The sequence below is a fragment of the Berghia stephanieae genome, chromosome 13 (assembly GCF_034508935.2).
Source record: "Berghia stephanieae isolate SIO BIC M18660-M18661 chromosome 13, UCSD_Bste_1.3, whole genome shotgun sequence".
Taxonomy (NCBI): Eukaryota; Metazoa; Mollusca; class Gastropoda; order Nudibranchia; family Aeolidiidae; genus Berghia; species Berghia stephanieae.
This window is the reverse complement of record NC_088372.1, coordinates 37,328,581-37,340,507: the sequence shown is the minus strand read 5'-3', so window position 1 is coordinate 37,340,507 and position 11,927 is coordinate 37,328,581. Positions and strand designations below refer to the sequence as shown.

At 38.6% G+C, this 11,927-nt stretch overlaps 2 protein-coding genes across 2 annotated transcripts; one reads left to right on the top strand and one right to left on the bottom strand.

The window, feature by feature from the left end:
* Window positions 1–233: 233 nt before the first annotated feature.
* LOC144959297 (MFS-type transporter SLC18B1-like) lies at window positions 234–1,769 on the top strand. Its single transcript, XM_078891839.1, has one exon. The coding sequence runs from the start codon at window positions 234–236 to the stop codon at window positions 1,767–1,769; it is 1,536 nt and encodes a 511-aa protein (XP_078747965.1).
* A 719-nt stretch (window positions 1,770–2,488) lies between these two features.
* On the bottom strand, window positions 2,489–11,462 carry LOC144959296 (MFS-type transporter SLC18B1-like). Its single transcript, XM_078891838.1, has 2 exons — window positions 9,974–11,462; window positions 2,489–2,724 (listed from the first exon to the last, which is right to left on the bottom strand). Exons 1-2 carry the CDS (start codon window positions 11,460–11,462, stop codon window positions 2,489–2,491), a joined length of 1,725 nt encoding a protein of 574 aa, XP_078747964.1.
* Between the last annotated feature and the right edge of the window lie 465 nt (window positions 11,463–11,927).

Below are 11,927 nucleotides of genomic sequence, written 5' to 3'. Positions count from 1 at the left end.
CGTTGTGCATTGGGGAAAAAGTTATGAAAAAAAGATGAGTTATGGACAGACTAAATACTGTATTTTGTAGTTAGCTGAAAACTGTTCTTGAGCCGAAACATTCCAAGATTTGCTTATTTTTCTTTAAAGCAATTTTATTCATTTTCTTTTAAAACAAACTATAGACGGCATAGCCAAAGATACCGATTGAAGTGTCCGTTCTGTTGTCAGTTATTACTAGAAGAAAACCAAACATGCCACAAACAATTTCCAATCCGAGTGAAAAGTCTTGTCTTGTTGGCGTCAGAGGAACAAACGATGACCAAGATAACGGTGGGATACAGAAATATCTGGCCAATGATTCTGTTGAAATGGTCGAAAGATGTTCTGAAAGAGGTGAAGACATCACTAAAGTCAATGAACGTCATAGGAGTGCCATCGATATTGATAATAACATGCCTGGAAATAATGTGTTTATCTCAAAGAATGATTTTGACACAGAAAAATCTCATGTTGACGATGGAAAACCCTCAAAGGGAAGGGGGTTCAAATTTGGTGAGCTTAGTCGCGAAAAGAAATGTCTTTTACTCTGTTGTACATTTTCCCATTTCAATTCCGGACTTTCCACGTCCCTGCTGGAGCCATTTTTCCCAGAAGTGGCCCAGACAAAACAGATGTCTTTAGTTTTAATCTGCGTGACCTTTAGCATCTTCCCAGCTGTTGTGTTCATTACGTCACCAATTTTCGGTTACTTCGTGACTAGAGTCGGACCCAAATTTCTTGTGTTATCCGATCTAGCCGTTGGAGGCGTCTGTAATTGTCTGTACGGACTTTTGGACAAATCCCCACCAGGCACGCCTTTCATTGTCACCAGCTTGTTGTGTCGTCTGGGAGAAGGGATCGGATTTTCTAGTTATATCACTGCTATTTACACGATTTCGTCCAATGAATTTTCAGACCATGTCGCAATCATAGTGTCTATTCTACAAGGTGCAAGTGAAGTTGGAATAATGCTTGGACCCGGAATCGGAGGATTTCTATACGATCTTGCAGGGTATGGTTTTCCCTTTTATTTCAATGGAGCCGCCATACTTCTGAATGCCATTATTTTATATAAAGTTGTACCCAATATTACAAGCAAGGCTGAAAAGACGAAAACTTCGAAACAATCACTTCTGTGTAATGGATTGTTCGTCGTATCCATTATGACGAACTCTACCGTAGCGTGCACTGTGGCTTTCACAGAATCAACGTTAGCCAATCACATGATTCCTTTACGCCTATCTAAAGGCATGATTGGTTTATTTTTTACACTAATCTCATGCTTTTTTGCCGTAGCGTCTCCGATAACTGGTTATCTAACCGACACCAAAGGAAGTCACTGGTCTTTAATGATATTAGGACAATTTCTCGCTGGACTCGGATTATACCTGATTGGCCCAGGAATGATATTTCCCTTTCTGTACCTGACAAGCTGGATTGTAGTCCCGGGTTTAATTCTCATCGGAGCCGGTTTTGCGATGTCTATTGTTCCAGCTTTCAAGTGTTGTCTTTTAGGAGCTTTCGAATGTGGTTGGGATGACGACACAGAGACGTACGCGACTGTGTCTGGTGTCAATAACTCTACGTTTTACTTGGGCTCTGTTGTGGGACCTCTGGTCGGGTCTGTTCTAATTCAACATCAAGGATTTTCGTTTGGATACACCGTAATGGGAACGTTGAACGTTGCCGTCTCGGGCCTGTGTCTGATTATATTCTTGTGTAGAAAAATTGGAGCTGAAAGTAGTTAAAAAGTTGGATACTAAATAACACTTCTTCTTCTTCTTTCTTCCAGTTTATCCCGCATTTTACATTGTTGCTATAATGAATGTCGCATCTCCGTGCATCTTGGTCCAGCGCATCATCTTCCGCCATGCCCAGGTCTTTCATATCCTTTACCTTATCCCACCATCTAGTATTTGGGCGTCCCTTTTTTCTCTTTCCCGATAATTGTAAGTCAAATACTTTCTTTCCCACGTACTCCTTGTCTCGTCTCTTAACATGTCCGAACCATTTCAATCTATCTTCTCTTATCTTTATTGATACAATTCTTCACTTCAATTCAGTCAACCTTCAAATTCGTTCAGTTCTCACTTTATCTTTTCTTGTCCAGCCAAGTGACCATCTCAACATCCATTTCTGCCACCTCAACTTCTTTATCTTGTTTCTTTGTTGTAGCTGCTGTCTCTAGTCCATATAACATTGCTAGTCTTACAAATGTTGTATATATTTTCCCCTTCATCTTTGCGGAAATTCGTTTGTCACACATAACACCAGTTACCTTCCTCCAATTATTCCAGCCTGCCTGTATCCTCTTCTTAACCTCCATCTCATTAACCCCATCTCCTTGAACAGTTGTTTCTAAGTTTGAACTGGTTTGTCTCAGGCACATCCTCTTCTCCTATCTTTATTGGTGGTTCTGCTCTGTGCTGTCCGATGCACAAATACTCTGTCTTCGATCTGCTTGCCCTTAATCCCCCTCCTTTCCAACACCCGCCTCCAACCCTCCAGTTCCTTTTCCACCTTGTTTATCATTCAAAAGTGCTACATCATCCGCATAGATCATGTTCCATGGTGCCTCTCGCCGAATGGGTTCTGTTAGGACATCCATTACTATTGCAAACAGCCGTGGGCTGAAAGCAGATCCCAGGTGAAATCCAACTCTTACATTAAATGGATCAGTTGAGCCAACAGCTGTCCTTACCACTGTTTTGTTTCATTTGTACATATCTTGAATACCTTTAATATAATTCTCTGTTACCCCGTTTGCTCTTAGACAGTACAACATTTCTTCTCTTGGTACCCTATTATGTGCTTATTCCAGGTCAATGAACACACAATGTAATTCTCTTTGCTTTTCTTGCTTTTTTTGCTGAAGACGGGTTTTGAGCCCGAAACGTCCCATGTTTGGTGTTTTTGTCTATTTCGGACCTGTTTTATTCAATTTTAATCTTTACTGTTTCGTGTCCACAGCTTTAACTCACTCAATCCTAGAGATTTTTGATACTTTTCAAAATTAGAAAAAATGTATTAAAAATTAGCATGTACATAGATGGTTTTATTCAATTTACAATTAATATGTAAAAACTAAAAACAATAGCTTTGATATTACGCCTATAATTTGTCTCAGAAAAATGTAATAAATAGGCATGGGATAAAATTAACCCCGGGTAAACTACGGATATAGTCGGTGTTAGGGTTGAGTGAGTTAAGGTCTTAGTATGACTTAAGTCTAGAGGAGGTCGGAAGGAAACGATTAACGAAATACGTGCATAGTAAAATGGCAGAAAAAGAACTGAACAAATGGGTATGAAAGGTGCTTGAGAAAGCAAGACAGCTACCTTTTTAGTATTTTAGTAGCAAGTTGTATAGGCAGATTCTTATGATAACACGACGTAAAAGAGCGTAATAAGATTCTATCACTATAAAGATCAATAGGAAAAAAGTGAAGTGATAAAACTGGTTACAATCTCATTGGAAGTGTAAAACAAGTATTCCGGAGGACTGGATCCAAACCTTGTGATCTTCTGGTTTCAGAGTGATGGCATCTCATTTTCTAGTCTAAATATAATATGCCGGTCGTCAATAGAGATCACCCATCGTTGTTTTTTTTACGAGCCGTAATCGTAAGAATCTGCCTCTACATCCTGCTATCAAAATAGTTATGCCACCTTATGATTCAATATGTAACCTATTCATTGCTCAGTATTCATGTCGAAGGACTGGTACACACTTCAAATGAGTTTTTAACCGGAAGAGAGTAAGGTGTGACGTCACGAATGCTCTGCCCTATGTCTCTCTGGTGTGTTGTTTGACTGCTGGATATAAAATATATGATAAATATTAACTCTATATTCTCGGATTTGTGGTCTTGTGATACAAAACTCGCCTTTGGATTGAAGGGGCCGGGGTTCAGGCCCCACTAAGAGCGGCGCATAGTTGAGACCTGAGTACGGTGAGAGAATGTGAGTAAAGAGTCGTTTCCAAGGACTCAACTATGCGCTGAGCAAGGCTCGAACCCAGGACCTTCCGATCCGATAGTGAGTGTCATACCACAAGACCAACGAATAGCCGTACATAATATAAATGCTCAATTTTAGAAAACAAAATCTAAATCGAATTATACCACGGCCTCATGATATAATATGGGTGTTTCTGAGTGGGTTCCTGACCTCCCATAGTGGGCAGGCTGGGTGGGGTTCCTGACCTCCAATAGTGAGCAGGCTGGGTGGGGTTCCTTACTTTCTATAGTGGGCAGGCTGGGTGGGGTTCCTGACCTCCCATAGTGGGCAGGCTGGGTGGGGCTCCTGACCTCCCATAATAGGCAAGACAAAAGCCATGTAATCTCATTCGAACACAAAGACAGAAAGCATGTTGGAAAACACATGTAGGAGGATGGAAGACACAGTAAGTGCTCCCTGCACACTATGGGAGACCAGGAACTGCACCCAGCAACAGGAAAAACCCAAGTAATCTCATTCCAAGACAAAGACAGAAAGCATGTTGAAAACAGATATAATGGGATAAAAGACACAGTAAGTGCCTCCCTGCCCACTATGGCAGGTCATGAATTCCACCCAGAGCAAACAATATTGCATCATAAATGTTTTTGTATAGATAGTATGCTCTTGGCTAAGAAGCTCATAACATTGCCATCGGGTAGTATAACGGACCAACACACATAATTGTGTGTATCCATGAACATGTATAGTCAGGTTAAAACAGTTCAGTGAGCATTACTCATAAACGCGGATGGCAAAAAACAATAACAAAGACCTGAGTGACGTCATCTTCGATATCTTCTATATGTGCCTGTGCGTGTTTTTTATGTGTGTGACTATATGTGTATGTATGTATGTCTGTGTGTATGTGTGTATGTATGTGTGTATGTATGTGTTTGTATGTATGTGTCTATGTATGTATGTGTATGGCCGTCTTTTCAGTAACGGGGATTTTAGAGAGGGAAGCAGAGAGAAGCCATCAGTCGAATGGTCTTGTTTACAAGTAGTTGGTAGGGAGTTTCAAATCAATATCATTGTTTACATTTCAATGAGACGACATCAGTAATATGCTTTGTAACTGGAACATAAAGTGCGGCTATGTGGTCTTGTGGTATGACAATCGCTTTCGGATCGGAAGGTCCTGGGTTCGAGCCTCACTCGGCGCATAGTTGAGACCTTTGAAAAGGCTCTTACTCACATTCTCTCACCGTACTCATGTGTAAAATAAGTACCTGGCCGGTAACAGCGTTGTCTCTGTCCGAAAAAAGTTTAATATCGCCTAACAGGCGTCATGTCTCGTCCCACATGTTACGTGTTGCTGTTGGCCAGGGACCCCTTGTAAAGCGCATTGAGCACGTTTAGTGGATATTGCGCTATATAAAAGGCTCAATATTTTTCAATTGCCACTTTTACCTATCAGCCGATGGCTGGCTAATGAATTCATCAAGGTGGCCATTGTGATCCAATCACGAGATGACCATTGTCCAACATTTCAACGATGACCCAAGGCATAAGTTGACAGCTGTTGACACGTGAACTGTCAGAGCGACCAATCGTTGAAGGGTCAAGATTTATTAAAAAGCCAATCGCTCTTCGGCCAAAAAAAAAATCAATAACTCACGGGAACAAAAGTTTGAAATATTATGGCGATGAATGAATTGACCAATGAAATCCTTTTCTGGAGAAGTTTATTCATGAGTGACCGAAAAAAATGAAAATACGACTGCAGACATCAATGGTAGGCTTACATCATCAAAGAATGTCTACAGTATTGATATGACCGTATAGTTATAGCACGGGTCGTATACTCAACAGTTGTAAGTCTATAATATATGTCTATAGGGAATGAGATTAGCGGAAGAGTAGCGTAACTTGGTTGGACGTCACCTTACAGAGAGAACGTCAATTTGGTTTTGCGCATGCGTCTCTCTCGTCCTCGGTTTCGGTGAAGTGTCTCAGGCCGCTTTCACCGGAAGCGAGGACGAGAGACGCATCCGCTGAACCAGCATGACGTTCTCTCTCTAATAACTTTTCAGCCGTGACGTCTAATCAAGGGACGCTACTCTTCCGCTAATTTCATTCCCTATATAATAGTTTACAATAGATAAGCATACTCATTACTGGCCCTGCGGTTTTATGCATTTAAAAAATGAAAAATTGCATAAAGATAAGGTGAATATGAATGGAAAAAAAAGAGTAAAATATGCAAAAAGATATGCAAATTACTCCTCTTAAAAATTGCAAGCATATTCAATAAAAGATTGTAAGATAAAGTTAAAATCAACTCGTACAGATTAACATTTTAAAAAAGTGACATGATCGTTACGCAAGGGTACACAGATACATATATTACATTATAATTCAGGATACATGTTAAGTAAGAGCTTTAAATTTAAATTTTAAAATGGCTTAATTAAATTCACAAAGTTAACAAACTTATCATTATGTTAGGGCTCGCGACTTGCAGTCAAGTGTTCAGCAACTTGCTAATCGAAGAACAGTATAAATTATATTGTCTTTGCAGCAGACACTCAATCCACGGCGCATGCTCATCGTAAGAATGAAATAAACACTCCCTTGTTCCAAACGGGCAGGAAAGTGTTGGTATCGACGTGCACATATTTGCAGGTCTAATAACCGACGCAATTATGGGCTTGTTTTAACAAACAATATTTTGCGTTGGGTTGTGATTAGTTCCAGAGGGGTATTCTACATAACATAACGAATTTTTTTTAAATTTAAAAAATCAACTGTTATTTCTCAAGTCCTATCTAAATATTCTTTTTTCAATGTGATATTTTTTTTCTCACAAGGAATCTACATAATCAAGAAAATAAAATGCGTTTTGGAATTCAAACTTTGATTCCAACGCGTACTCGCAAGCTCGTGCATTGGTTGGGCACACGTCCGGAATTCCAACAAGCAAGAGTGTAAGAATCGTATATTATTCCGCCCCTATCATTGGAAACCCCTGGCATGTAATTTCTTACCTAAATACGTAACCATTGAATAATGATAAAGATCTGAACAAGTGTGTATGAAACTTACCAGACAAAATAAGACAGCAAAGTACAAGAAAAAAAACATCCCAAAATAACAGTCGGCCTCGACTGGGGATCGAACCTCAGACCTTCTGATTACCGGTAAGACGTGCTACCATTGCACAACCGAGGCTCCCGATAGTTGGGACAATTGTAATACCTAAATTATTTTTCACAAGGATACGCGTTTTACACTGTGAACCCTCGCTTGCATCAAAAACCACATACATTGAACACACGCTTGCATCAAACAACACGTACATTGAACACATTCTTGCATCAAACAACACATACATTGAACACATTCTTGCATCAAACAACACGTACATTGAACACATTCTTGCACCAAACAACACATACATTGAACACTAGAGGACGAGGACGAAGACAATGGAGTTGCTCCATTTTATTTGTGAAAGTATCAAGTTAAGAAATTAAGGAACAAGCACCGGTGTAAGATACAGATCTGAACAAGTGTGTATGAAAGGTGTCAGACAAAGCAAGAAAGAAAAATACAAGAAAAAAAAAACCGTCCCAAAAACTCAGTCTACTGGGGACTGAAACTAAGACCTGAATTATGCTTTGAACCCGTTGAATAAAAAATTTCTTCAACGATTGCAGAATATTTTTATTCATTTTACTGGTTTAAATTCAGGTTGAAAAGACTTCTGATTGACCATCTAAAATTATTTGTCGGTGCGAATGAATACATATCCAACGTTCTTTTTTTTTTTTTTTGGGGGGGGGGAGTAAAATTGTCATTTTCGCAGTGCAGTCGAAAAATAATAATATCGAATCGATGATTTGATAAAATTAAAAACCATTACACATTTGGCGAGAGACTGTAGCTGTATTATTAAATCAAGAAATTAAGGAGTGTGCACCGGTGTAAGGTAAAAATCTGAACAAGTTTGTATGAAAGGTGCCAGGCAAAGCAAGAAAGAAAAAAAGACATCCAATAAAATCGGTCTACCTCGACCAGGTAATCAGAAGGTCTGAGGTTCGATCACCAGTCGAGGTAGACTGACTTTTGGGACGGGCATTTTTCTTGCTTTGTCTGGCACCTTTCATGCACACTTGTTCAGATGTTTAGCTGTATTATTACCTGCCCCCCCCCCCCCTCACAAAAACACAATAATAATATAAAAATATCGGTCATAAGAAGACACCAAGCCTTTTACATTATGATCATCAAATGGATTTGGAGAAACATGACTTCTTTCCAATGTGTAAGAGTGGGAGTTTAAAAAACCCACATGCGACACATCGTACCCACTGACCCCAAAGACAACAACACAAATTGTATATCATATCACAACTACAGCACATTTAACACAAAAATAATATTTCAAGGTTCAACATCTAATTACTATACTTTAAATGTACCCTGATTTTATTCGTTGTCCCACAATTCCATAAAACGGGTGATAGCTCAATGATTCAATGGAATGAAAACAATAAATGGACAAAATATGGGCACTAGTGGGTACCAGGTGCTAAGGGTGGGCGCTAATTGATGTCACTACCGATGGTCAGCAAGTGCTTGGTAATTTAGACGCTTTTCGATATATATGTGATACTGAGAAAAGTGTAGATAAAACTGAATTTTTTTGTTGTTGTTTTTTTTGTTGTTTTTCGATAACTGATTTTTGAATTTCTAAAATTATACTATACAAACCTTTATCGGCTAAAATATGAAATGGTATCAAGAAAAGGACAGGCGGAATTTGATGACTTTAAATGACATCACATGACAATATTTAAAACAAAAGATTGGCCAGCGTTCTGTAATAAATAAAAGTGAATATTATAAGCAAACCTAATCAAAACATTGATTGTGTAAAGGTAAAATAGTGTTAGAATCCATTGGATTTCGAGAGAAATGTCACAACAACAAAAAGACATTTTGCCTATTAGGCAACTATATATCAATATTTTATTATATATATATATATATATATATATATATATATATATATATATATATATATATAATATATATACATATATATGTATATATATATAATATATATATACATATATATATGTATATAATATATATATATATATATATATATATATATATATATATAATGAAATTGGAACCAGTTTTATCACTTCACATTTTTTCTACTGAGAGATGGCATCTTTTTTTCAAGGCTAAATACATGCTGGACGTTAATAAATATCATCAATCCTTGCTCTTTTACGTCGAGTTATCATTAGAATCTGCCTATACAACCTGTTAATAATAGAGTTATGCAACGCATCATTCAATATGTAACGTATTGATTATTAGTCTTCCAAAGTACTGGTAAAATAAACACTTCCAATGAGTTTGGAATAGGAAAAGTAGAAAGTGTGACGTAACGAATTTTCTGCCCTTTTACAATATACGTAAAAATATTTGGTTAATGGTCTCCTTCTCCCCTGCTCTAGACTAAATTGGTTCTAAGCTCCTAAAAGATGTGGACTCGAGACAATAATGAATAATAAACGAATATAACAACTCCAGAAAAGAACTATAACACCAAACACGGAACGTATCGAGCTCAAAACTCCTCTTCAGCCAATAGGGAATGAGATTAGCGGAAGAGTAGCGTCCGTTGATTGGACGTCACCGGCGGAGAAGTTAGTAGAGAGAGAACATCATATTGGTTTTGCGCATGCGTCTCTCGTCCTCTCTTCCGATGAAAGCGAAATGAGAAACTTCACCGAAATCGAGGACGATAGAGACGCATGCGCAAAACCATGTTGACGTTATCTCTGTAAGGTGACGTCCAATCAAGGACCGCTACTCTTCCGCTAATCACATTCCCTATAAGAATGTTATTTATTTTAGTTATTTTGTATCTAGATTTTTTTTGTAATTTATTTTAGCTCCAATCTTTTTAGCCAAGAATACAATCAGACACAGGCCCGAGACGGCAACATTCAACGTTCCCATGACGGTGTATCCGAAAGAAAATCCATGATGTTGAATTAGAGCTGACCCGACCAGAGGTCCCACAACAGAGCCCAAGTAAAACGTAGAGTTATTGACACCAGACACAGTCGCGTACGTCTCTGTGTCGTCATCCCAACCGCATTGGAAAGCTCCTAAAAGACAACACTTGAACGCTGGAATAATAGCCATCGCAAAACCGGCTCCGAGGAGAATTAAACCCGGGACCAAAATCCAGCTTGTCAGGTACAGAAAGGGAAATATCATTCCTGGGCCAATCAGGTATAATCCGAGTCCAGCGAGAAATTGTCCTAATATCATTAAACACCAGTGACTTCCTTTGGCGTCGGTTAGATAACCAGTTATCGGACACGCTACAGCAAAAAAGCATGGGATTAGTGTAAAAAATAAACCAACCATGCCTTTAGATAGGCGTAAAGGAATCATGTGATTGGCTAGCGTTGATTCTGTGAAAGCCACAGAGCACGATACGGTAGAGTTCGTCATAATGGATACGATGAACAATCCATTACACAGGAGTGATTGTTTCGAAGTTTTCGTCTTTTCAGCCTTGCTTGTAATATTGGGTACAACTTTATATAAAATAATGGCATTCAAAACAACGATGGCTCCGCTGGAATAAAAGGGAAAACCATATCCTGCAAGATCGTATAGAAATCCTCCGATTCCGGGTCCAAGCATTATTCCAACTCCACTTGCACCTTGTAGAATAGACATTAAAATTGTAACATGGTCTGAAAATTCATTGGACGAAATTGTGTAAATAGCATTGACATAACCAGTATATCCGATACCTTGTACTAAACGACACAACAAGCTGGTGACAATGAAAGGGGTGCCTGGTGGGGATTTGTCCAAAAGTCCGTATAGACAATTACAGACGCCTCCAACGAACAGACCGGATATCACTAGAAATTTGGGTCCGACAGTCGTCATGAAGTTACCGAAAATTGGTGACATACTGAACATTACAGCAGGGAAGATGCTAAAGGTCACACCTATTAAGACAAAAGACATCCCTTTTGCCTGGGCCACTTCTGGGAAAAATGGCGCCAGGAGGGACGTGGAAAGTCCGGAAATAAATTGGGAAAAGGTACAACAGAGTAAAAGACATTTCTTTTCGCGACTAAGCTTACCAAATTTGAACCCCCTTCCCTTTGAGGGTTTTCCATCGTCAACACGTGATTTTTCAGTATCAGAATCATTTCTTGAGATAAACACATTATTTCCAGGCATGTTATTATCTATATTGATTGCACTCCAATGACGTTCATTGTCTTTAGTGATTTCTTCACCTCTTTCAGAACACCTTTCGACCATTTCAACAGAATCATTGGCCAGATATTTCTGTATCCCACCGTTGTCTTGGTCATCGTTTGTTCCTCTGACGCCAACAAGACAAGACTTTTCACTCGGACTGGAAATTGTTTGTGGCATGTTTGGTATTCTTCTAGTAATAACTGACAACAGAACGGACACTTCAATCGGTATCTTTGGCAATGCAGTCTATAGTTTGTTTTAAAAGAAAATTAATAAAATTGCTTGACATAAAAATAATCAAATCTTGGAACGCTTCGTTTCAAGAAGAATTTTTCATCTAACAACAAACAAAATACTGTATTCCTTGTTTGTCCATAATTAACCTCTTTTCACCACGTTACCCTAAAACACACAAAAACGTTATTTGTTTGTTTTGTTTTGTTTTGTTTTTCTATTTGTTGCTGTTTCTGTTAAGCACAGCCTGTCTATTATTCTAGAAAAATGTGGTAACAAGACTTAAAGATCTTTAAAATGAACACCACGACAATCTGATCACTATTACAGAGAATGACCTCAACAGTTAGATCCTTTCAGAATTACCACAGAAGGAACACCAAATAAATTTATTTGAAATGAGTCGTG

Excerpts from the sequence above, each read along its gene's own strand:
- LOC144959297 (XM_078891839.1), top strand. The coding sequence starts at position 234 with ATGCCACAAACAATTTCCAATCCGAGTGAAAAGTCTTGTCTTGTTGGC.
- LOC144959296 (XM_078891838.1), bottom strand. The coding sequence starts at position 11,462 with ATGCCACAAACAATTTCCAGTCCGAGTGAAAAGTCTTGTCTTGTTGGC. Across the intron at positions 2,725-9,973 it reads TGTTGCCGTCTCGGGCCTGT|TGGTAAGGACAGCTGTTGGC; the intron begins GTCTGATTGTAT and ends GAAACAAAACAG.